The following is a 25,673-nucleotide window of genomic DNA, read 5'->3' on the forward strand; positions in this document are numbered from 1 at the left end:
AAATGATTCGATGCACTCAGTTTGAAGAAAAGTTTTATAAATATTTTCACATTTCATATATATTTATATATATATATATATAAAATAACTCTTTCATATCATCTTAAATGTTCAAAGAGAGGTGCTCCGTTTAACAATTTTTATAAGTTCATTCACACTAATCACCGTTACTTGTACAATCTAAAAGAACCCCACGACAATCCTTCACCCGACAAAAAACGGCCGAGCCGCGTACACGTTGAAATTGAAGTATCATTGCGCTTTCCTTCGGGAGAAGAAAGGGGGGGAAAAAAGGGAAAATAATTCCACGTGCCTGCCCTCGTAAGAAACATTCGCACGTGACGTTTACCCATTTATCGTCGACCGATAAGTCGTGTCGACGTCGACTTACAAGCACGTGTTCATTTACCGAATGGCGCTGTGAGAGCGGACTATTAAAGTAGATCCTATACCGTGCTAATCTTTACAATACTTTCGTAATAATACAATAAAAAATAAACGGAAAAAAAAAAGAGAGAAAAGTGACCAACATTATACCTAACTATCAATCTAAAACGTTAATTTCCTAACGTTAAGAGTCCAATTATCCTGGTGTCTCCCGAATAAAACCGGAAATGTTCGGTGTCGATAGAAGCCTACCGAAATGTGGGAAAAATTTCAGTTGGATATAAACGAAAACACTTGAAAAGAAAGAAAAAAAAAAGAAGAAGAAGAGGGATGGAAAAATGTCGCGAGACGTGTGACGGGTGTCGAGGAAACGAATCAAACGCGGAGGATATTAATACACTCGGCTCTTTGAACTGCCTTTACAAGTGCAATGTAAGCGTCGAATGGAATTCTAACTCGCGAGGCGTGAGACTGAAATTGCAACTAGAACGGCTAAGAGTTGTGTGTCGAGACAACGTGGCCTGGAAACGACGTTTAAATCAATCGAGGTGCAAGCTTACGAAAAAGGCTCGCCCTGAAGTTACCCGGTGAAGTAACATTCGCAGATAATTGACGACTAATAATTTCATCCCCTCTGGTAGGTCCTTAAGAACACTCGTGAGAAAATATTTACTGCTCGCCAGAAGAACTACAACACGTAAAAAATCGAAGAATCTGATACCCAGATGTATGGTTTAGCACAATGAGAAGAGACAGCGTATACTTCAAGCTTCATACATTATCCTAAACGAAATATGTTAGTTTCTGATTATCACGATTTTTTTTTTTTCCGACGCACCGTAATGAAAGAAGCTACGAGACTTTAAACCAATTTATGCTTGCTCGGTTGCAATTTGAAGAACTGAGAATTCCCAAGTCTCTAACCGAGGAGTCTTTTCCGACAAAATTGTTTTCCGCTTGCAGGACGCACCTCCTCTGAGCAAAGTTACGTGTCCTTAATAGCCGAATGCTATTTTCATAAAATGCTTTACTTAATAACGCCGTTTCAATGGCCACTCGTCTCTCAACAATTAGACCCCTAAACAATATTACGTCTTTATTGCTAAGCGATACCGGTAAATTGCGGCGAAGCGGAGTGTCCTCTTTGGTGCGCTCCAAGTGTACCAGCGACGAAACAAAAGCCTCGGAAATACGAGAAACAAAGTATGGGTACCGGCGCAAAGGACGACCTCGTATTTGGTTGACGAGAGGGACGCTCGTCGCGTTCGCACCGTTTAAAGCAAACGAAGGGGCCTTATTTGCGAATAAAATAAAAAAAGAAACCGATGCTCCTTCTTTGCTAGACTCTCGGTAGGCCAAGAGATGATTTCAGCGCGAAAAAGTTCTCGCACTGCGCCTCGCCCGGTTAAAGCGTCTCTTCTTTGTAGACATGTACAGCGACTGGTGGTAGAAAAAAAGAGAGAAAAAAAGAAAAAGAAAGCTCTTCTTCGAGTCTTCCAATCGAAAGGACCGTTCGACGTTACTTGGTCTCAGTCTCTGTTGGCGTGGTACGTCTTGCTGGTGTCCTTTCAGCCTCCGCTTCCGCGGTTGTTCCCGAATCCGGTCGGCTGTTACCCTCGTCCGGTAAGGTGTCTAAAGATGTGGGTGCGTCTGTGGAATTACACATACTCGATAAGTTTCTCCAACTAATATAAGTTACCGACTAATAACCGTAACCAGACGATATACGAAAAAGAAAGTGAAAATTAAAAATGGAAATATATCTAAGTTTCAGTGAAAAATGCCCGGACAGACGGATGCTGCAGAGTGTTCACCTGGACACGCGGGATCTGACATTAGAGAGAACATTTTTTCCTCGGGCATATCTTTCGTCAGCTCCTTGAAATGTACCACTTGATCGGAGAAGGACTGCCAGAAAGACTGACCTTCCGGTATGGTGAACATAGCCTGGGAACAGAAAAAAAAAAAAAAATCAGAATACAATTCAGCAAGTCCGTTTTATCTGCTGCATGATTGTCAGTAAAAAGACAAGGTATACCTTAAATTTGTTGTATATGTGTTCAGCCTTCTGCCTGATTTGTTCCGCCTTCTGCTTGAACGCGACCTGGGGAAGTAACAATCGAAAAAGATATATAAATTCTGAATTTATGACTGTAAAATAATTAAAAACGATCGTATATCCCACTAACCACTTCCTCCTCGGTCAGTTTCCAGTCCGCTAAATTGCCGATGTAACGCCGCAACTGAAAGGATATAAAATCAATTTATGCTCGTGTTATGAATAGTGAATGTGACTTTTTAGGGTGTCGCGTTTTTCTACATTCACTTCTCATTGATTCTTACTTACCCTTTTGATGGTTTCAACTATGTGAGGGTGTTTCTTCAGCATCAATGGATCGATGGGTAGACCCAGAAGATCGTCCATAGCCTGTAAGCATTTGTTGGCGTCGATGCGATCCAGGCCCAGGTTAGACTTTATTTGAGCGTCTAGCTGAAGCATCTGCGATTCTATGCGAAGCCATCTGAAATTAACAACGGAGGAAGATGATGAAAATGCCTTAAATACTCATTAATAACTCTTGCACCCACAAATATCTTCGGTGTACCTTAGCCTGTATTTCTTACGATGAACGGCCCCATCCTTTTCCAGGACCCTCTTCTCGAACTCCGGAACGTGCACGTTGAAGTCGAGGGAATCCTTCACCTGTTCCGGCAATATCTCACCACTTTCTAATTGAGCTTTCAATTTCATCGCGTTCCTGGCGGTCGACCAATCCCATTGTGTCCTAGCCTTTTCGCTTTCGAAGGTCTTCGGTCTGTCCACGTCGAGTTTTATGCCAACGTACTCCCCGGCGAAGGTGCGTGCTAACAAGACACGCCCCGGAGAGTCCGAAGAAGTTGTACTGGAGACAATGGGGCTTTCCGTTGCCAAGGAATCCGCAACGTTATTCTTTTCTGAAAAATTTCACATACTCTTGTAAATACGTATCATTTAGATTTACATCTAAACGTCCTAGAATTCTAAACAAAACAGTTTTTTATTAAATTATTAATCCTTTGACTGCTAACTGCTCCAAGTTGAAGCGCTTCGCGTGAGCGGCATGCGGCCCGCAATAGTGATCGCTGGGGACTGAATACTTTTTCGCCGAGCTTTCGCCGAGCGCGCATTTGCGTCCATAGTCTACACCGAGAGCTTTCGCCTGGAGCATATATGCGTCCATAGGCCACACTGATAGCCTTTGCTGGACGCATATATGCCCCCATAGCAGTCAAAGGGTTAACCAATCAGATCTATCCTACCAAACAACTTTGTAAACAATTTAATGAGTTATTATTTTTAGAAATAGTGATATATGAACTGCGAAAATTAATAAACTATTATTAGAAATAACATCATCAAAGTTTGCAAAATAATATTATTATCTTCAAGAAAGATAATGAAACAGCCACAGCGTTAAAGCATCGCACTCACTTTCAGCCCCGCGTTTTCTGTGGACAGCAATCGAAGGTGAAGCTTGACTTTCACTGGAATCTTCTAGTTTCGGTCTCCCCCTGCCACGTACTGGAGTATCTAAAACAAAATAACATTTGTTTCTTAAACGAAATTGTTAAATAATTTCGTACGCAATATATTATTTATTGTAAATATTAAATATTTGTAAATTGTGGCCAATATCGATACGTTATACGGATTAGACAGATGACCTAATAAAATAACAGACATAATTTCCCAATATTAAATATGAAGTAAGCAACAAGTCACTTTTCTAAGGAAAGAAACTGAACAGGAATTATCTTTTCAATGCACACCTTTCGCTCTAGACAAAGTAAAACCATGACGATGCTTAAAGTTGATAACCCACGAGTGAGAGGCCCTAAACTCTTGACGAGAAATGCCTTGCAGGCTTGCTAGCTCAAGAGCGTTTCGTTTGATCTCTGAACACGATACAGCAACGTTCCGGCTTAATTTTTCTTTGACATAACTAGCCAGCATTATCTCGAGCTCAGCATTGCGTCCAGTTTTTGGCCCCGAGAAGGATTTTCTCCGGTCCTGGCAATCTGACAGGGCTTGTATTTGATTTCGCCAGCGACGAATGCACCTAATGATGGGAAAGCATCGGATAGATTTAATCTGGAAATTTTCCTGAGAGCAACTATTCCAGAAACTCTTACAACATGGTGCCTCAAGCTTTTGTAGTCTGTATGTTCTGCTATGTAACTATACCAGATCGCTTAAATTTTCTTCTATTCAAAATGACGCTAAGAGGAAAATTTCCAGATATTTTATGACAGGCCACTACTAGCTGAGGTGACCACTTCGCAAGGTGTTATAATTTAAAATCTAAAGTTAGATCTATCACAGAGATCTCATTTGGTCAACTAATTCAGGAATTAGATAAGAACGCGAGAACAAGTGGTCACCAAACTAGACTGACCTCTCATCGATGCCATATTGTCGCTGTGCAACACGATTGCCAAATTGTTCCGCAAAGGTCACTACTGTCAACTTCAGTTGAGCTTCATACGTCGTGCGAGGTACTATTTCCAACTTGGAGCTATCATCTGTTTGAGCGATTTCTATTTCTGTCAGAATTTTTAAGAGGATCGTAATCTTAGAAATTTAATAAAACCTCATATGATACTTTAGAGTTCCCAAAGTTTGTATCTAAATTTATTTAATATTATTAACCCTTATAGTTAGTTTTATTAATGACAACAGAAATCAGATAATACAATTAAATTAACAAAATAGTACATACCATTTTTATTCGCCTCAGTTTCTTCTGAACTGGAGAAGTCGGCAAAACGTTTAGGTTTTATTCTTCTACCACTGCGACTAACAACTTCCTTTCCAGGTGACTCCTCGCCTTGTGAATCAAGTAACGCACTTTGTTTCAATGAAGTATCAGCTGTAGGCGTCGCCTTTTGCCTACCACGACGTTTCTTTACTTCAGGAGCACCCTGCTTACAAAATAAAATGCGATTAGATATCTTAGGTTACTGGATTCATCAAATCAAAATCATGTATACTAATTTATCTAACGTCAAGATAATTCAAAGGTATCCGATATACTGAAGTTTTATTAACTACTATGATTTCTAACATCTTTATAATTTTGAATTCCTCGTGCCTTGTACTATACTTTAAAAAGTATTTTATAATTTGTAAAGAATAATCGCACAGGACTTCTAGGCTTAAAGACGTCCTGTCGGCAATTCTTTATTGATATAGGGAATTAAAATGTATGCAGCACCATTACTCAACAGTATGCTACATGGGAAACATTGTATATCCCAAAATTCATTAAAGTTAAATTAAATTAAAGGAAGTTCTTAAATTTTTCATAAAAATGTTTACCGGAGTAGTGGCCATGGTAGGCAATGATTTTCTCGAAAGTGGTTTTTTCTTGTCTCCTTCGTCAATAACCAGAGGACCACCTTCTGCATCACTATCCATGACGCTAGTGGATTCTACCGTACTGTCCTTTTCTTTAACCGTTTCTTCACCTGCAAATATGAATCCCAGCACTAGAATACTATCAAAGAATATCGGCAAAATATCCACTTTAAGTTATTGAACAGTGTATTATTTTGTTATGTAATTTATTGTACTTGCCTTTAATGTCTGCGACAGTAGTTGTGGGTGCTGATCGGTCGTTTCTGAGTTCTCGCTCAAGTTGCTCTAGACCGTCGGTAAAACGTTTTCTTTTCGAGGGCTTTGCAAATTTATCCTTATTTTCGGCATAAACGTACAGTTCATCTACTTTACAAATAGCTCTGAAACATACATTTCATGCTATGTTCCATTTCCTCTTCCTAAGAATGAAGACAAATGGCTATCTCGTCTCGTTACTCACGTTTCTCCAGTACCGTAAAAGTACACGTTATATCTAGCATTCTTTGTGTTGGCATCAATGACTCCTTCTATCTACGAGCAAAAGGAATAAACTGCTAACCGATAATATGAGGCATGTATGCACAAGTGCTCCATAGAAATGCAAAACTGTAAATCTATGCTTGGACTTATTTCATAAAACTTAAGTATCTTTAAATGTATAAAGTTTAAGACTCCAAGGTGCTCCTTGCCCAAATATATAGACGTTCAAAAAGCTACAAGTCTAGAACATCTCTTGGATGAATTAAAATCGCTAAAAAACTTCAGCAAAAGGTGACTCGTTATTAAACGACGATCTAAGCACGTAGAATATATATAGTGGCATTCTTAAAAATACACAGAAGTGGATCATGAGTGCTTGGTCTAAGCAGTGATTAAAATATGTAGTAACCTTACTCCCTTATTCCCTGTACTATCGACTACTTTCCACAATAAGTTTACCGTGGACTACCTACTCGCCCTGCTAAACTATTTCCTACGTCGCTACCGTATCTCGCCCGACTCTTGGTACGCGTACACGCAAGCTTCAGATGGCGACGAGAAGCGGGAAGAAGCGGTATGCTCGCCCAGGGGATAGGATGCTCCAACGAGGTCTTCCTCTCTGCGGGATCTAACCTAAAACCAACGCTTCTACGAAAACCAGAAATCTCGCACCCTGTATTCGAAACGGGGGACGATAATCAACGAGAAACAATCGTGACGAGAGGATGCTTACCTTCGCTGGCCATGGCGGGTAACCTCGAACTTTCGCAAAGACCTTATCGCCCGCGTAGAACTTCTTCGCGAGTTTGACCATTACTTGTCTGCAGGATCCTTAAGAAACACGACGGAGTCCTTCTCTCCAGCTTCCCGTTTACCGCTCGCAAGTGATGAATCTCAAATTTCCGAAAACATTGCGCGGGACGCATCGGATTCGACAACCATTTGCACAATTTTGTCGCAAAACACGACGCAACGGTCGCCGCTCGGGAATGTCGGCTCCGGGCCGCCAAGTGTTCTCAAACACGCCGATAGTGACGCCACTATTACGTAGCTTCGCCTTATGGAACTAAGAATCTACACAACCTCTTAGATAGTCGATAAAGTAGATTTTTACAAACTTTAATAGTTTTATTATCTGCAAATGGAGATATGTATTGAAAACTGAGTAAACACAAGTGAGACACTACTTCTTTCATGATAATTTGTTTTTTTATTGGCGTACTCAATACAAACCGTTCCAAAAGTGACAAGAGCGACACGCAAAGTCCCTTTTTAATACACGACGACCTAACCTTCAACTCTGCATTCATTGGCTGTTGAGAATTTAGAGGGGCGATGAGTAAAGGCGAATTTCTAGTAGAATTTTTTTTCGTGATCTGCACGTTTTGTAGTGGTTTAGGAACACGTCGGTTCAGTTTGGCGATTTCAATGGATCCAATGGATGTGGTTTGCCTGTCAAACGCGTAGACGTCGAACCGATATTTTTTTTCAGAGTCGTTATCTGCTTTCGTCGCGGCACGGGACGTTGGCGCAGCCAAAAATGCGTCCTCCTTGGGTAAGGTTTCCGAGATTCAGGCCGATCTTGACGTAAGTGGAAATTCCCTGAGGAGAATTGTCAAGCGCCCTTCGTGTTTTTTCCTTTTCCTTTCGTCCTTTCTAAATGCTCCAGAAATATACTTCTCCACCGTTGCCTTCAACTTTGAGTTACTAACTTCAGATGTGAGCTTTAGTCCCATTGTTTAAATTTCGTTTCGTCAAATTGTGCATCGAACATAAGCTCCAATTATCTTGTAGTTGGTTTTAGAAGTCGTAATTGCTATTCTTTTTAATTCGCTGTATTTCGCAGTGCAAAGGATTGCCATGTGCAGAGTGATCGATTTGATGGCTTGGATGTCATGTATGTAAGAATTCTGTTTATCGATCTTCTTTTATGCTAAAACGTCATGAAATGAGTTCTGTATTAATAAAGTTTTGAAATTGCAGGTAACCTTGTGTGGATGATGACAGCGTGAACACATTTTTGCCAGGGGCCAGAAACATAACATGTAGCAGTGGACCAAGAACAAACAAAGATTGGAAAATAGTAAAACAAGGAATGGTGAGAAAAGTATACAATTATTCGCATAATTGGGTGTGCACAGAAGTTGTTTGTACACAACGTACTTTGCCTTTGATAACGTGTATTCTTAGCTAACGTGATCCAAGCCATATAATATTCTGATAATTAATGTACTGAATTCCATTTATTGTTTAGTAATGTATAACAAGATTTTTCTATTACTTCGTAAGTTGACATTCTGTTATATAATTAACATGTACTGTGTCATATACAGTGTCATATACAGTTGTTAGATATTTAGTACTTTTTTAAATGTTTTAAAAGCGTGATATATTAATTTCCTAGGTTCGACGTGGCTTAATATTCTTTGTACGAATATTTACAAAAATTGCTTGAGATGATCAGTTGCCATACCAGTTCTTTAATGTGAATAACTGTTGGCTGGTTGCTTAAGAAACAGCTTGTAATTAAGGCTCAGCTTGTTCCACCAAGCAGAAGGGAAAAAACCAAAGGCATACTTTTTATTTGCTACGTAACTCTCTTCATAAACAGATGAACAGAGAAGGCTTATGCCAGAGCGATAGAACGCTACAGCCAGATATGCCAATACGTAAGAAGCAACTCTTGTGAAGTGGCTTGGGCTCAAGAGGCCTGCCAACCCACAATGAGAGCCATTGTCTCTATGGTCCTAGCCACTCTGCTTTATGGGATAAGTTCGGCTCCCATTAATGCTAGCAGAATATGTGCTAGTCGAATGAGAAATAATGACACTGTCGTTGCTCTGAAACAACATGGTATATCCCACAGTGCATCAGATGATGATTTGGCTTTAGGACAGGTAAATACAAGTTGCACTTAGTCTACACAGTTAATAAATCATTTCCTAACTATTTGAAATGTACTAAGTATATTCGTGATCATGAGTAAATTTGTTTTTCATTATTCAAAAGAAAGTATCAAAAATTGCTTGAAAATATTTTTCCTTTGCAGGGTGACAACAGCGTTAAACATGAGAAATGTAATAATTTTTGCTATGCTCTGTGGAGGGAAGATAAGACGGCAAATGGTAGTCAGATTACTATTTTATTGCAAGGTATGTGTGTGTGCGCGCACGATAATGATTTATATGAATTATATGTTTATTTATATATTTGACAAATTCATATTGCATCATTGCAGGATGCTGGAAACAATCTGGTGAGCAAAAATGCGAGAACACAGAGTGCATGGCTTTACAGCACTCGACAAAAGCAATGAACAACACGAAGTTTTGCTGTTGTCAAGGAGATCTCTGCAACCTGAACATCACCGACACACCTGAGGTGTCTTACACGGACAATAAGCTGCTTCAGCCTAATCCTGCCAGTAATGATGAACTAAATGCAATCCGTAGGTCAATCTATGAAATTTTGAATGAAATATCCCAGTTTCTCGCAGAATATATAAGAATAAAGTGGTATCCATTGCGATTTGTAAATCTAAATTACTTAATATTTTACACTTCAATTCTATAAACAATGTTATTGTGGTGTCAACATATGTATTTCATTCAATATTTTTCTAATAATTCCTAGGACTACATACATGGTAATTGTAGCAATCGTTTTCATGGATAGCTTTCAATTTCTTGAATTTAATTTAAGTGACAGAGTATGTGGAGCAGTTGGAATCGGAGCGCTGGCTGCTTGTTGTGATAATAACATTGGTGTGCACATTGCTGGTCCTGGGAACCATATTTATGGTTATTTATAAAGTATGTAATAACAATATCTTTACAATGCTGAGGAAGCCCTTGTCATATAACGATCATCTGATGGAGAGTACAGCTTTGAGAACAGGAACTTATACGGTTGACCACTTAAAGCTAACTAATATCGTGGGTAAGACAAATGCGTACTTTGTTCATAATTATAAACAATTACAATTTAATTATAAGTTTTAAAAGTTGTACAACTCGTGGATTAATGGATATTGTAGGTCAAGGAAGGTATGGATCGGTGTGGCAAGGCAGTATGGGAGATCAAGACGTAGCTGTTAAAATATTCCCTTCTCATTATCGCAACTACTTTCAAAATGAGAGGGACACGTATTGTCTGCCATTCATGGAGCATCCATCGTTACTAAGTTATTACGGTAGGCATAAACGAATTGGAAATAGTGACAAAGATTTAAACGTACGTTCTACTACGTTAAATTAATCAGAGGCGTGTGGGTTCCAAAACGACTCCTGTAATTTTTATTTAAGTACAAATTTTATCTTATTTAATAGGAGTGCGAAATATTACTTACACGCCTTTGAATATTTATGTTAAAAGCTCACAATGTTATTCCAGCCAGACTTGTCTGTCATCAATGTTAAATGTTCTTTCGTCTATGTACTGTAATGTTATGCTTGCATTGTTACATACTTCAATGTTATCCATTAATGTATCGTAAGACTTTCGATACATGCAAAGTATGCTCATGCTTTTAACAACTTTAACGCAGGTGTGGATGAGCGAATAAGCATGGACAGCAGTGTCGAATATCTTTTAGTACTGAGTTTTGCACCTGGTGGTACATTAACAGATTTCTTACGTTCTCACACGATCGACTGGTTGTCCTTTTGTAAAATGGGCCTGTCTATTATAAAAGGTCTGGCTTATCTGCACACCGATATGCGTAAAGGAGGTTAGTCATTATTTCAACTCTCTGTACATTAAAATTGTCTTTTGTAACTATTATAAATCTTAATTAATTCGAAATATATAATACGTTTTTTTCAATTATTAATAGATTAAAATGTATATATTTTCAGATAAATTCAAGCCATGTGTCGCGCACAGGGATATAAACTCTAGGAATATTCTTATAAAAGCCGATGGCACCTGCTGCATCTGTGATCTTGGACTTGCGGTGCAAATCTCTGGGTCAAAGTATTATAGTAACGGAGAGGAGCAACATGCTGAAACGAAATCGATTAATGATGTAAAGGATATTACGTTATTTTGTTGTGGATTGATCTAACTTATTGCATTGTCTTTTTATCTAATTTGCTTTTAATACGTTTAGGTGGGTACCTTAAGATACATGGCGCCAGAAGTGCTCGAAGGAGCAGTTAATCTACGCGATTGCGAGAGTTCTTTGAAGCAAATTGACGTTTATGCAATGGGATTAGTTCTATGGGAATTAGTGTCACGTTGTTCAGATATTTATGTTCCTGGATCAGAAGTACCAGCCTATAAGCAGCCCTTTGAAAATGAGATCGGTCAGTTATCATTGAACATATTGAATTCTACAGCATACATTATATTTCAAGAAATTATTNTTTTATATAGGGCTTCATCCGACGTTCGAGCAAATGCAAGTTTTGGTTTCACGTAACAAAGCTAGACCTATTTTGGAGGGGAACCTGGTTGATAAACCAGGTGTGAGATTAATCAAAGAAACAATGGAAGATTGTTGGGACTCGGATGCTGAGGCTCGTCTAACTGCACTTTGTATAGAAGAACGTCTCACTGAACTTCAGTCTCACCGTGGTAAAAAATGTTGCATTTTCTGTTTATCCTTCTACTACATACATAAGTCATATAAATCATTTTAAATCACACATGGGCATACTCGTTAATTGGTATGATCGTCTAATCTTCGTTAATCGAGTTTTTAATGTCATTTTCAGTAATTATGTATTTTACCGATGGAAGTCCAGTGGTTAACTCCCACTGCGGACTAATACCATCGACAACGAACAGCCTGTACAGCGAAGGTCCCCCTCATCATGATAATGCCCATGCTGTTCAGCTGGCACTTCATATAATGCATGATGCATCCAGCACCGATGGAATGGTAGACAACCTTGTAACACTGTCTCCAACAGACAGTGTCCCTCACGAACATAGTTGTAAGTAAATAGCCTATAGAATAAAATCGGGGAAAACAATTTATTTTTTCTTGTTTACCCTTTTTAATAATAAAATTCCTAATTGCTATGTATAAATACGAATAATTTTCTGTTTCATAGTTAAAAACTCGAACGAAGTAGCGCCGTGCAACCACGCTCAGACGCTACAGCCTTATCAGGGAAGGAACCCTTGCATGGAGAGGAACTTAATGTCCCAGTCGGACTCTTTGGAGGACCTGAGCTCCAACGGGAAGGTACTGGTAGACAAGTCCTCGAAGCACACGACCAATGAACAATTCCGCCTTCCCAGTGAAGCCCAGGGTCTGGTGTCTCACGATTATTTGAGTCAGCATGCGACCCAACTGACCCAGCTAAGGCCAGCAACGCCCATTCCTTACGTGCAGAATGTCATCTCGGAAAACGGGGTGCCTATATACACCAAAAGGAAGCAGACCAATATTCCCGAGACGTGCTGTCCCCAGGAAAGTCCTCGAAAGAGACGGTTCTCCGGCTGGTCGAACCTGAAGCGTTTGCTGGTCCACAAGAAGATGTACACTTATGGAAAGTGCCAGATCGACCGGGAGGACTCGAAGTCGAATCTCCTGTCGAGGCAGAACGTCCAGATCAAGACCGTGGATACGAATGTGACGATATCCCCAGGTGGGAAATATGTAAACGGCATCGTAGGCAAGAGTTCGACCTCGGGGCCCATTGCACCAAGAAACGAGAAGAACCTGTCCAGCCAGGGTGTCGTTCATCAGCAGAAACAGGAGAACGAAGAGATATCCAGTGTAAGGCCTTCTACCCTGCCCTTGGTAAATCTGAGGAATATGAGGAAGAGCGAGAACAACCTCACCAGACAGGAGAGCATCGATAAGTTCAACGAGGTGTTTAATGTGGGATCCAGCACGAACGCCCTGAAGGACCCAAACATGAGGATAAAGACTCCTGGTGACTTGCCTCCATCCGTTAGGAAGATGAGGGGAAGGGCACGTTCCACCGCTAGATTTTCCCTGTATGACGATCGCATGATGTGCAATATACTGAGCGAGGAGGATGACAGGGCTGGAGATAGGACGACCTCAAATTCGGTGCCTTTTGGCATGGACCTCGATATCGAGGGCAAAGCTTCTACGCCAAACTTTGGATGCAAGAACGTTACTTGCTTTTAATAAGATGCATTTCATTGTGGTTTGAGTGTTCCGGTATGATGAAGTGATGTGCAATATACTGAGCGAGGAGGATGGGTGGGAATAGGATGACCTTGAATTTGGTGCCTTTCGGCATGGATCTTAATCTTGATGATAATGAAAGCCTCTATGTGGAAATATGGTGGCAGAGATGATATTTGTATTTAAAGTAGGATGCATTTTTTGTGGTCGAAATGAAGTCATGTGCAAAGTGCTGAGCGAATAGAACAGGACTTGGGATGACACGACCTTAAATTTGATGCATTTTGATATACAGATTGATGTAGAAGATGAAGTTTGCCTGTGCAGTTTTGATGGAAATCGTATCGTCTCAAAGTATATGTTAAAACGCATTTTTATCATGAAATGTTTTACATCACATCATGACTGTAGAAGTCCTAATACAGAGGATCCAGTTCACAGAGGAGTGCTGCACTTTTTGAGCAGCATGATAATTATACATTAGTAACTGCAGGAAGTATGTTAAACAATGAATAACAATGAATGCAGGTTAGGTAACCTGATTTGCTGGCATAATCAATAAATAATGTCATGAACACTTTAAAGATTAAAAATCCAAGTGAGGCATTGACAACCCATTGGAAAAAGCGACAACAGTTGACTGTTGATTTCACGAGCGAAATATTTTTCTGCTCCCTGATAATAATTAATTGATACCAGTGAAAATTCAAGTTGCGGTTAAAGAGTATCTTGACGATGAGATCAAATGAAACTGACAACCCACTCAGCTGGGCACCATTAGGTAAGAATCGTTGCCCAATTATCGAGTGTACAAAACTCTGTTTATAGGTGTAGGATTTTATACTCAACTCAATAAGTTGAAGGTGCAATCGATAGGAAGAGATAAGCACAACAGGAAGACACACTGGAAAGAAACTGTAAAAATATTTTGTATTTACTTTATCATACCTTTTGAATTGTGTTCATCGATCACAAACTGTTTCTGCAATTCAGGACCTGTGTAACTCTCATTATACTTTTTCTGCATATAATGTTCTTTCTGTCTTTTATGAATGTGACTCGTTACATAAAAATTGGGTTTTAGTTTAAACACCAGCTTAATTACGAAATGAAAATAATTATTATGTATCCTTTTAAAGATGAACTCTCTTTTCTTTAATTTTAATAAATTTATTATGGTGCAAATCTCTGGGTCAAAGTATTATAGTAACGGAGAGGAGCAACATGCTGAAACGAAATCGATTAATGATGTAAAGGATATTACGTTATTTTGTTGTGGATTGATCTAACTTATTGNGATCAATTTATTTTTCTATCTGTTAAATGGAAACCACCTAAATAATAATTTGTATTTTTATCTGGTTTAATGAGAGGACCCAAATAATGGAGACAATCGACTTTTAGATACTCACCTTGTAGCCACTGACACCTTCTCAGAGCTCTGAAAAGACGCCATTAAACCGTGAATTCCTGCTGTACTTGTCTGTTCGCATAGTTAAAAAAACCACCGTAGGACTTCGGTACGAAGCCTTCATTCTTGTACATTGAGAAATCCAACTTAAAGAAGTTTCTAATCTACCTGTAGTTTTAACTCACTAAAATGTAATTATAATTAAGCGATTAAGCTGAAGTGCAATGAAACGATTAGAACTATAAATAAAAAGAAAGAAAAAGAGAAGTTATGTCAAGCGAAGAGAAATTTTTCGATTTGTCCAAAACGAGGCAACGATATGGCACATTCTATTATGACTGAAATATACTGTTAATTAAGCACATGATTGCACTTTGCCATTGTTTCTGCCATTAGTTATGAACTGATGTTGCGATGACGAAAGCTTTGCGTCCAAAAGCACAAAGTATATATTTTAGTTAGGCGGAAATTTCGTTTCGTCCCGGTATCTCTTGTATACTGTTTTAAACTAAGTGAAACCTGTACATACATATACGTTTGTCTTTCCTTTATATACATATATTTTTTTCTTCAACGTCTGCATGAGTAAATAAACAAATATAGAGCACAAATCCCATGGAACATATGGTCCACTTGTTTTGTACAAGTGCCTAGATGCTTTCGTATTGTTTGTTAATATAATCATTAGTTCCGCTTAAGAAACTATAAGATATCGTACGTTTTCTAAATACTCTCTGGATATTATTGGATTGGCGGGAGAGTTTTTTCTTTCTTCGATATGAAAAAGAAAAAAAGGGGAAAAAGCTTTTCCACCAACCATATAAGTGAGGCGAAAAGTCAGACTTTTTGTCCAAGAAATGGGAAATTCTTTATATTGTTATCTGTATCGATGTTCATTTTGCAATGTTAAATGTACGTGACCAAAGCTAATCTAAAATAATAGCTGACCACGTGATCACTGTATGAAAAATTGCGCTAATCTCGAGTCCAATTCGTTAACTACTTATGTAAACAATTAAGGAGCGACATATACAATATACACATGTAAATTATGCGACTTTTTGTTACTATTCGAGCGTGCTGCACGTTATTTTGCGGTGTGCACCACAGGTTCTGCGTTTTTGCGAGAAATTGTATATATATTTTCGTTAGCTTAACGAAATTCTTTTTTTTACACGTTTTGCAAGTAGCCGTTGGAAATGGAACATTTTAATAGCCAGGATTAGGCATGCTCTGCCGATTTATAAAATAAATTTACGTGCCTTTTAGGCAGATACCATAACGGCAAAGAATTCAGACGTCTGAAAGATTCTTTGGTGTCATTTAAAGCAATGAAATCCTTTTGTCAGAAAGTTTCTTTAACATTTAATTGTATAGTTGGTTTGGAATTTATTCAGAATGAAATGTTTACAAGAAAAGTTGTACGTTCGTGTTCTTTGCTATAGCCCTAGGACGGTGACATGGCGTCCGGTCAACGTTTTCCGTCGAAAATTCCTAGAAGAAGAAGAAGAAGACTTATATGTACGCGACATTTTATTACTTCGTATGCTTAGATATGACTTACAATGTAAATTGTACGAGGCACTGTTCATTCTTGTAACGAATACATCTTAATCTTGGAGAGACCCCATTGATTCATTCTTCATTGATTTTCTGAAAATCTAATACTGGTCAATATGGCCTTCAATCAGTAGTTATGAATTGGTTTGTATGATGGTTGAGTTGTTAACTTACAGCTTTAAGGTGAAGTGAAATCAGGTGATTCGAATACAACACTTTTTTTTTACGGGTATTGGACCAAACTATCCGAAACTTCGTCACATTACTCGTGATCATCTAAGAATTGTTCTGACACATTCAAAATTTGGATTTTTGGAAAGAATTTTTTAACTTAGCTCAGACCAGATCCAAAATGGTGTCGAGTTCTCATATTTCGATCAATATCGAAGAGTCTGATGTGAGAACGGAAAGGGTCAGGGCTCCTATACTGGCGATATACCGTCGATTGAGATTTACTGCACCATGTTATAAATTTTGAACGTAGTATGCAATACGTCCCTCGCGCCCCCCGCCATTTTCTTAATTTTTGACATCTTATCACGGCAATTTTTTATGGGCAACTGGCGATCACCGGCCGAGCCGCGACCCGACTCCATGATTGGACGATGTCACCAGCCCAATCACGGTCCATCATCGGGCCGGTGATGGACCGTGATTGGGCCGGCGACGTCGTCCAATCACGGAGTCGGTCACGGCCGGGGATTGCGGCCCGGCCGGCGGATCGCCAGTTGCCCCTGAAAATTTGCCGCAAAACGACGTCGTCAAAAATTAAGAATATGGCGGGGAGCACGAGGGACGTATTACATACCACGAGAGACATTTATATCAAAATGATGCTATAATTCTCAATCGACGGCATCCAGAGATCGTAACGAGGTGCAAGGACGCTTCGTAGATGACGAGGTGGGGTGTACGCGCAATTTCCGAACCGACGCGAAGACAATGAGGTTAGGACGCGACAGTGATCACGGTCCGCGAGTGCCATGGATAAAAGATCGTTCAGCGAAAGAAAAGGAATTCAACGAAGGCAGTAGAAGCATGCAGCGTATCCAGCGTATCCAGCGTATCCAGCGTATCCAGCGTATCCAGCGTATCCAGCGAATGCAGTGAATGCAGCGAATGCAGCGAATGCAGCGAATGCAGCGAATGCAGCGAATGCAGCGAATGCAGCGACTGCAGCGAAAGCAGCGAAAGCAGCGAAAGCAGCGAAAGCAGTGGAAGCGGACACGAAGGCGGAATGCAGCCAGAGCCAACGTCGAAGGGAGGCAGATGGAGAGGAGGCCAGAAACCCCAGGTCTCTGCGGAGGGATCTCCTGGGGGAGTACCGCCAGAAAAAGACGTATCGTCCCGTTGGTAAGTCTCAACATTTTCTTCCTCCGATCCCCTCATGTCGCAGGACGACAGATCCGTACCGGCACGGGGATCGGTTGTATGTTACGATTTGTTTGAGGGACCGCGAGTGGACGGGGAGTGAACTCTCGCCGGCTCGCGAGTGGCCGCGTAAACTTTGTTTATTTCTTGTGTATTGACTTAGACTAGGAATAGCTTTCTCCTGGGTCAGCGGTAGATTACGTTTCGCGTTTCTTTATCGTGCGCCGGGAAGTCGGACGACCCTCCGACTTCGGGGCCATCGGTTTCGCGATATATCATTCGAATGATTTCAAAAAGACTTGGGAGGAGGATCTCGCGAGGAGCCGACCTCGAGTCGAGGTGGCACTTCGATGTGCCTGTGGATCGATTTAGAGCCGCCGCCTCGACGAGGGGAACGTTTCAGGATTTTCAGCTATTTTCGGCCAAGCCTTCCACTACCCTGGGGCCGTAGTGCGTGCCGGGCTTGGCCTTTTTTTTGGAAAAATTATAAAATATGGATATCGAGTAGAGTCAGTAGCTCGTTTCAACAATGTATAAATTGATCAGCGTAGGATTCTTTCAGCCTCTACAACGGTAGGTGCCCTTTCTTGTGGCCGCGTTCTTTGCTGGCCTCCACTCTTCGACTCCTCCAGGAGCGAGTCGATCGGGTCGGGGCCAGGAGACGTGGTAAACCGTAACATCGCGAATCCCTCCGTTTGCCATCCGCGTTTCGATTCCGTGGAAAAGTGTAATTTTTCTTTCATTCAACTGGCGATGGCAATCGGAATGTATGAGTGTGAGAACTGAGCTCGGGGGTCGGAGGCATCCCGGGATGCTGTCCCTAGGATTAGGCTTTTTGCCCCGGGCGGAATGAGAGAGAACCGTGGAGTGAGTGTGTGGGAACGAATGTGTTTTTTCTTTTAGATATAGCTAGGGAGGTAGGTCAGTTGTCTCGAGTGAATGTCTAGATGTAAGCAGGCAGGGCCAGGGCGGGATCTCTTCCTGGGGGTTTGGGAGGAGATCCCGAACCTGGGGTAATTTTCCATCGTCCGCGCTTCCGGAAGCGCGGAGGATGTCCACCCTGTGATATATCCGCGATTGTATCAATTTTCTTTCAGCAATAAAATTAATTAGACCGCGCTTGGGAATCGAATAAATGTGCAATACGCACGGACTGCGCATCCTCGGATCGCAGGTCGCCGTTTTGCTAGCTTTTAGATCTCCCCGCGAGTGATCTCTTTTTTTTTTTATTAATCCGATAAATCAGGGGATTGCCAAGCGTTCGAGACGTAGGGGGCTCTGCCCGAAGAGACTGCAAGAGTCGAAGAGGCTATATGCCGAAGCGGCCCCTTAAGAAGAGGGCAACTACGATGGCCTTCCATTCTTTCGAATGGACAGTCATTCATTTTTTTCGCCACGCTGTCCCTCTCATTTTTTGTATATCCTTCCGTCTGGATTGACGGGGAGAGACGGTGAACTATCGTTTTCATGAGATTTTCTCGAGTCTGCATTTAAGCAAGATATATTTATTAGATTTTTGTCACGCCAAGTAATGTATAATTTAATACATTTTTACTGGGTCAATTATACGAGATCGATGTACTGCGAAATATTCTTGACTTTAATGTTAACTTTAGTAAGTTATTAGCTCTTTTATCACCGTCTCTTTCTCGATTTCCAATGGTTTCGTTTGTGTCTCTGTGTTCCCTTTCAGCTTTAGGTGGGCCACTTCAGAGAATCTGGCGACTTCCTGGTGTTTCTTCAATGTTCCGTTTTACCTGTACTCTTGTGCCCCTTTGCAGGTTTAGGTGGATCACCTGGAAGCAGCCATTTTTGGTAAAGTCATCATGGTCAGGCAATCGAAATCGAGCTTGCTGCACTTATTGGTAAAAGATGTTAAAATATGTTAAAGGATGTTTGTGAATTTTTTTCGCGATGCGAATTGCGTCCACGGTAGCTTGATGGGGAAGGTTGTTCGGTTTAAATTGATCACTCGAGCTAGTGGTTGCGATATTTTTTGCAGGAGATACAGGGTTTTGTAGTTTTTGTGAGGAGTTCTTCACTTTTTCAGCCGGTTCTCCGGCTGCTCAGAGTTGTAAATAGATGGCAAGTGCATTAGCCGTCTGCATCCTCCACCGGAGGTCGCACAGGACGCGGTCGCTCGATCCTTCCCGTGAATCTCTCAACTCATCTCTGATTTAGCAGAGATGAGTTGGCCCCTACCAGAAATTCGTTGCGCCGCCCTTGGGGGCAAAAAACGGTGAAAGCTAACGTACGAAACCAGAGGGCAGCACACGATGCGATCGCGCGACCCTGCCCGTGAGCAATCTCCCAACTCATCTCTGGTGTCTGCTAACGATATCTCACATACGGGAGGAAGAGAGACGTATATAGAAAGGCGAGTATTGTGAGTAAGAAAGAAAGAATCCAATTCGCTATATATCGCGATAAGATTAAGAGGGATGGAGATATGATTACAGCGCCGCCATCCGTTGGCTAACATACTATTTATCGAGCATCGAACGGCCGTATCCTCTTGGGCTTCAATTGAAGACTTCTGAATTCTTTGGTATCGTGGACGTAACAATATATTTAAATATTCTTATCCGCCCCATAAATATCTGTAACAATTTTTGCGAATAACATGTAGATAGAATGCAATCACGAATTGCCATACTTTCTACTTACTCTCGGAGTAGAGAGACATATTTTGGTTGGTTTTTTACAGCTTATATTTTATTTCCTTGTAACAATGTATGCAATATCCAGTGGTATATACTACTTCAATAATCATCCATGTAATCAACTGAAATTATCTAATATTTTCTAAAAACATTAATTTGACTCCAGTTTTATAATTCTATCAGCTTCTCTCCATCCAGTCTCAATTGCGCCGTGGACTGTTGAGAAATGGTGGTCGTTTGATGCTTCTCCGGCGAATAAAACGACCTTGAAAATATGAATAGATGTTCTGTGTCATAGTAGATCTTATAACATAATGACAAAAAGGAACGAATTCTTACTGGTTTATCGTTTTTCGTCAAAGGCTCCGCCAACTGGGCAGGTTTAACGTTTCTACTTTCCGTCTCGATGCCGTGATAGCTATAGGTTCCTCGAAAATGTTTGTTGCTGTACCATTGACTCCTAAAAGTGATAATTTGACAGCATAATCTTGTAATGATCGGCTACAATTTTTAATATTTCTTTAGAGTTATGATACTTCTTATTTTGTAATACCTTAATAACTTTACAGGCCTTGTAATATTATAATCTTTTCCTATAAACCTGTGAAGGACTTCCGTTACACCTTCCAGGACGTCTTCTTCGGAAACTTGCTCCATTTCTCGTGCTGCAGTACTACTCATCCAGCCACATAACAATTTAGGTCTGTAGTTATCCGAGAAAGCAGAAAAAAATCCTCGCAGCCATTTCTTTTTCGGCTGTGAATATTAATAAAAATGTTTCATGATTTAAAACGTTAATTTACACTGTCCAAAATAATTTTAATTAAACAAGATTCTAAGTATGCCAAAATTAAATTTAAAGAACGTCGTAACTAGTAATGTGGCTTATTTTTAAATTAGATTTTCTCAGCAATTGTAACCTTATCAATTAAAACCAAAGTTGTCCATAGGAGACTTACATCTTTCTCGAGTTCCAATCTATCCGTCTCCTTCCATGCGAAAGTTGCGTAAAACATTTCTGGCCACCATTGTTCTTCGAACAACAGAAAAATTTTTGCCACGTTTCCAAAATTTATACCCTACAACATTGATTTGCATTAATATTTACATACATGTATACCTACATACACAATTATAAGAGAATGATACAAATATACAGATAAATAATCGGTGCAAAGCCACCACGCGCGTTGGAAGTGAAACTTCTAAGATAAAAAGAGTTATTAGATATTACTAATTGTTCTTTTACAAAATGTCCTTGCGCCCTTACGCATAATTGTTTTTATTTCACTTTAAATGTCAATAATTATCTATGAAAATAACGCACTGATACTAACGAAAGCGTTTACGCAAATTGTCTCCATACTAACACAGAGAGATAAATACAAATTGTATTTATCTCTAATTAGTAAAAGTAATTAACTGTAAAAAGGCACTTCATTATTCAAAATGGCTCCTTTCATAACATGCGAACTTACTCGTACTATCGCTGCATTAAGAAGTTTCATTTAAAAATTAGCTACAATTGTTGCATACTTTCATAATAATATTGTTTAACTAAGCCTTACCTCGATAGCATTGACTTTCCAGTCAGGTAAAGGAGGCTCGAACAAAGTTTGGTGTTGTTCTTTCAGAACACCCAAAGACGGTGTCACGATAACATAATCCGCTGAGTATACATCACCCCGATTAGTAGTTATCGATACTATATCATTACTATAATCAATTTTGGTCACCTCAGCATTGAGAATAGTATTGTTCAGCACGGGAAGTTCCTTTCCCGGGTCTGGGTACTTTTTCTGAAGTTATAATAAAGGATAAACTGTTTTTATAAGACAGTCATGTGCAACAATTGGGGTGTATAGATCCGTATGAATGACTTGTTACCATCAGAATGTCTAAGATTGTGGCATAAGTTTTTTCTTTCCAACCGTACAGTTGACTGCCAGTGCACGGCCAATATTCTCCATAGGTTTGGAGAGAAATGTCCGTCCAATTATCGGCAGAATCCAACGTCAGTTCCATCAACTCGAACATGTATAGAAGACCTTGACTTAAGTCCGAATTAATCTCAGGATGCTCTTTGAAGTAATCCTGAAATCTGCAATAATATTAATACAAATATTAATTTCCTAAACGTAGATTATCTGATCGTGTTCAACTTCAAAAAATATTGAATATAACACGAAATGGAAGGAGGAAAAGCTTAGAAAGAAAAAATATGCAAGAAAAGAGATGACTTCTTTTTATTTTGAATCTGAATATTTTTAAAACTCAGTACTCTTACTCTTTACGTACTCTTTAATTGCAATGTCACCAATCGAAGCGTTCGTATGCTTCGGTGCGAACTTAACGTCGTCATCCATTAAGTTTATGAAGAAATCCGAAATATTTTTAGTGATTTCGTGATCAAGCTGAGACCCTGAAGAATCGAAGATCGATAGATTAAGTAGTGGATTTGGATTTTCCTCTATCAAGCCAAGTGGCGATGCCATTTCATATGCAACGTTGCCTACTTTCCCATGGACCCATTGACCTCCAAGGTCTACAAAGTACTCTCCTGTAGACATACATGAAATAATTTCTTGACATTGGAAAAAATAGTACTGAATATTTCGAATACACGTTTTGCACTCCAAATTGAACCATTTGTAAATCGAATTCACCTTCTTGCAAATCAAATTTAATCTTTGCAAAAGGTGGAATTTGGAGTACAAAACCTATGTATAAAATACACACTTTATTGTTAAATGATAAAAATTTTCATTGATGGCTTACCGAGCTGTTTACGGCACACTCGACCTCCAATGCGATTTTCTGCTTCCAAAATAGTGACATTTTTGAAGCCATTCTCAAAGAGCTTTGAAGCTGCGGCTATACCTGCACTTCCAGCGCCTACCACAATAATCCTAGAAGAGTCACAACGCACAAGTTGAAAGCATAAATTGAATGTAAAGAATATTACTACCCGAGTCCACATTCTTGTTTCGAGTACGACAACTTCTCTTAAAGTGACCTCTTAGAGTTCATCTTCAGTTGTAGACTTGACTAGGAGCGGGATGGGAGGGCGCAGCTGCTGGCCGTAAATTGGAGGAAGTTGACCTCAGATTGGAAGAATTAGAGACATATAGATTCTGTTATTTCACAATAATAACTTCTTTTTAGAGCCAGTTATCTAATTTAAGGTTAAAGTTGATTATGACGTTTGAGCTATGAATGGGCACTTACTGCATGTGATATTCAGCCTCTGTACACTATCTACAGTTGTAGAAATGATAAAGATAAGATGTGCTAGTTGGCTTCTCTCTCTTTTAGTAACGATTATTTCTTTCTTCTATTTTATAAATCATTCAACATTTTGAGAATAATAATTGTATTTCTTTCTGTAATATCATTATTTGAGTTTTGTTGAAGCGTGTTATGGAAACCATTAGGAAGCATTCCATCTTTAATAACGTATTACAAAAGAAACCTCTGATTTGTAAACTTATATTTTTGGTGCCATGAATATTCGTTACACTGGAAGAAATATTTTAAATTTAGATATACATGAATTTATAATATATAATCACTAGATATATTTAGGAATAAATACATACTTGTCATTATGTCTCAATTTTTGGGTGAGAATTTGGTTTCTTCTTTCCGGTATTTCAACCGACTCTGCAGAAATTAAAAACAATGCCATTAGGATTCGATTTTGTATGCTGTGCGTATAGAATTCAAACTAGTATGGAATTTTATTAAACGATTCGATAAATGGTCAGAGTGGAAAAGCATACCACCACCATGCAAAAGACTTTACAATATGATAGTCCGTACTCATATCTTGCCTTTAGCATTAAAGGATGTATGTTATCTGTACTCTTTAAATGGTTAGGAAAGGTCTTGTAACGCTAAAAGTAACACATGAGTACAAATGTGGCATAAATGTTTAGTATAATGTTTATCCTCAAATAAAAACGAATAACCTGTTAAGTTGTTATGGAAGTGGTATCCGAGAGGTCAATGATCCATGAAATTTTTCTCCGAATTGGTATACACAATTGGTTGAAATTTTACCACGTGAACACGGAAGCCCTAAGGAAGGTCCTTGCACCCATGAAATTTCATTTTTTAAGGGCGAACGGTACTACTCGACAAACTCCGAGTTGACCGTGCTGCCGTACAACGGCAAGAAGTGGCAACGTTTCTGACGACTTGTGACGTGCAAGCGCTATTACTGTGTCGTGACAGTTAGAGCACCGCAATTTAAGGTGAAGTGAAACCCCCTTCAAATCAGTCGATTTGAATACAACACTTTTTTTTAAGGGTATTAGACCAAACTGTCCGAAACTTCGTCACATGACTCGTGATCATCTAAGAATTGTTCTGACACATTCAAAATTTGGATTTTTGGAAAGAATTTTTTAACTTAGCTCAGACCAGATCCAAAATGACGTCGAGCTCTCATATTTCGATCAATATCGAAGATTCTGATATGAGAAAGGAAAGGGTCAGGGCAATTTCACGACAATTTAGAACACTCTGGTAATCGATAAACACGCATTTGAACGGGATAAAGGCAAAAAAAGTGTTTTATGCGGTTCTATGCCAAAACGATGGGAATACGAGGTCTCGAAGTGAAAATTTAATTGACCTGGTCATCACAGATGGCGCAGGGGGTCCCTCTGCAGTCAATTAGGGCCCCGGAAAGCATGAATTCAGAGGATTTCTGGAGTTTTACTTTGATTTCTTGATATTTATTGTACGAAAACGACAGGTGGAGTATGCCATTTGGTACAATATCCAATATAATTCGACACAGCTATCAATATAAAAACGAACGCAGGCAACGTAGGCATTTAGAAAAATCTTCTTCATCGACGTCGATCAAGTTCCTCGACGTGTTTCACTTCACCTTAAGACATCAAGCAGCCGTGCTCCAGTAACGTCGAACGTTAGAGTAATCTGACGCTAGGTCTCAATAAAAATTTCATATTTCACCTAAAGAAATAAAGAGGTTAGTACTAAGAAATTCAATAGAAAAGAAAAAATATCTTCTGTATCATACGACAAAAGAACTCGACATTTATAAGTTTCGTACGTTTTGTGATGCATGTATGTACAATGTATGTACATACTGGACTTACTTTTCTCTCTAAACGTCTTATGTTTGTCTCTTGGTAACCGCCAAGATAAAATGAGTAAACCAATCGATTGAAAGACGTAGTCCTCTATTGATGTATTTCGATAAACAGAGTTTATTTCTTCTATTTCTCTTTTAAACTGTTACTAATACATCGTTCAGTA

The 25,673-nt window shown here is 39.5% G+C and overlaps 3 protein-coding genes and 1 long non-coding RNA gene across 7 annotated transcripts; 1 reads left to right on the forward strand and 3 right to left on the reverse strand.

Moving 5' to 3' along the window:
- Positions 1-327: 327 nt before the first annotated feature.
- Positions 328-7,240, reverse strand: LOC105702556 (PC4 and SFRS1-interacting protein). 2 transcript variants are annotated; one of them, XM_012430207.1, is made up of 12 exons: positions 6,999-7,240; positions 6,246-6,316; positions 6,005-6,165; positions 5,747-5,895; positions 5,148-5,349; positions 3,860-3,958; positions 2,994-3,342; positions 2,735-2,909; positions 2,577-2,630; positions 2,426-2,491; positions 2,202-2,334; positions 328-2,037 (listed from the first exon to the last, which is right to left on the reverse strand). In XM_012430207.1, exons 1-12 carry the CDS (start codon positions 7,077-7,079, stop codon positions 1,907-1,909), a joined length of 1,671 nt encoding a protein of 556 aa, XP_012285630.1. In that variant the 5' UTR covers positions 7,080-7,240; the 3' UTR covers positions 328-1,906. The 2 variants fall into 2 exon arrangements, with proteins under 2 accessions (XP_012285630.1, XP_012285629.1); XM_012430206.1 differs by having other exon boundaries at positions 5,148-5,352.
- Positions 7,241-7,697: 457 nt separating this feature from the next.
- On the forward strand, positions 7,698-14,547 carry LOC105702558 (bone morphogenetic protein receptor type-2). 3 transcript variants are annotated; one of them, XM_012430208.1, is made up of 14 exons: positions 7,698-7,852; positions 8,112-8,162; positions 8,249-8,363; positions 8,670-9,162; positions 9,315-9,417; positions 9,504-9,713; positions 9,968-10,204; positions 10,302-10,457; positions 10,812-10,994; positions 11,122-11,291; positions 11,376-11,571; positions 11,642-11,842; positions 11,983-12,204; positions 12,325-14,547. In XM_012430208.1, the coding sequence occupies exons 4-14, from the start codon at positions 8,989-8,991 to the stop codon at positions 13,374-13,376; spliced, it is 2,904 nt and encodes a 967-aa protein (XP_012285631.1). In that variant the 5' UTR covers positions 7,698-7,852; positions 8,112-8,162; positions 8,249-8,363; positions 8,670-8,988; the 3' UTR covers positions 13,377-14,547. The 3 variants fall into 3 exon arrangements, with proteins under 3 accessions (XP_012285631.1, XP_012285633.1, XP_012285632.1); XM_012430210.1 differs by having other exon boundaries at positions 9,504-9,689; XM_012430209.1 differs by having other exon boundaries at positions 7,699-7,820.
- A 1,580-nt stretch (positions 14,548-16,127) lies between these two features.
- LOC105702560 lies at positions 16,128-16,577 on the reverse strand. Its single transcript, XR_001104299.2, has 3 exons — positions 16,522-16,577; positions 16,352-16,440; positions 16,128-16,281 (listed from the first exon to the last, which is right to left on the reverse strand). It is a non-coding gene; the product is annotated as an uncharacterized LOC105702560 (long non-coding RNA).
- A 3,834-nt stretch (positions 16,578-20,411) lies between these two features.
- LOC105702559 (spermine oxidase) lies at positions 20,412-24,036 on the reverse strand. The gene is made up of 10 exons (XM_012430212.2): positions 23,981-24,036; positions 23,610-23,900; positions 23,160-23,483; positions 22,680-22,941; positions 22,269-22,482; positions 21,950-22,180; positions 21,341-21,460; positions 20,935-21,137; positions 20,721-20,841; positions 20,412-20,646 (listed from the first exon to the last, which is right to left on the reverse strand). The coding sequence occupies exons 3-10, from the start codon at positions 23,359-23,361 to the stop codon at positions 20,533-20,535; spliced, it is 1,467 nt and encodes a 488-aa protein (XP_012285635.1). The 5' UTR covers positions 23,362-23,483; positions 23,610-23,900; positions 23,981-24,036; the 3' UTR covers positions 20,412-20,532.
- Positions 24,037-25,673: the final 1,637 nt, after the last annotated feature.

This window comes from Orussus abietinus, unplaced genomic scaffold (genome assembly GCF_000612105.2).
Source record: "Orussus abietinus isolate OABI.00-Male unplaced genomic scaffold, Oabi_2.0 scaffold277, whole genome shotgun sequence".
Taxonomy (NCBI): domain Eukaryota; kingdom Metazoa; phylum Arthropoda; class Insecta; order Hymenoptera; family Orussidae; genus Orussus; species Orussus abietinus.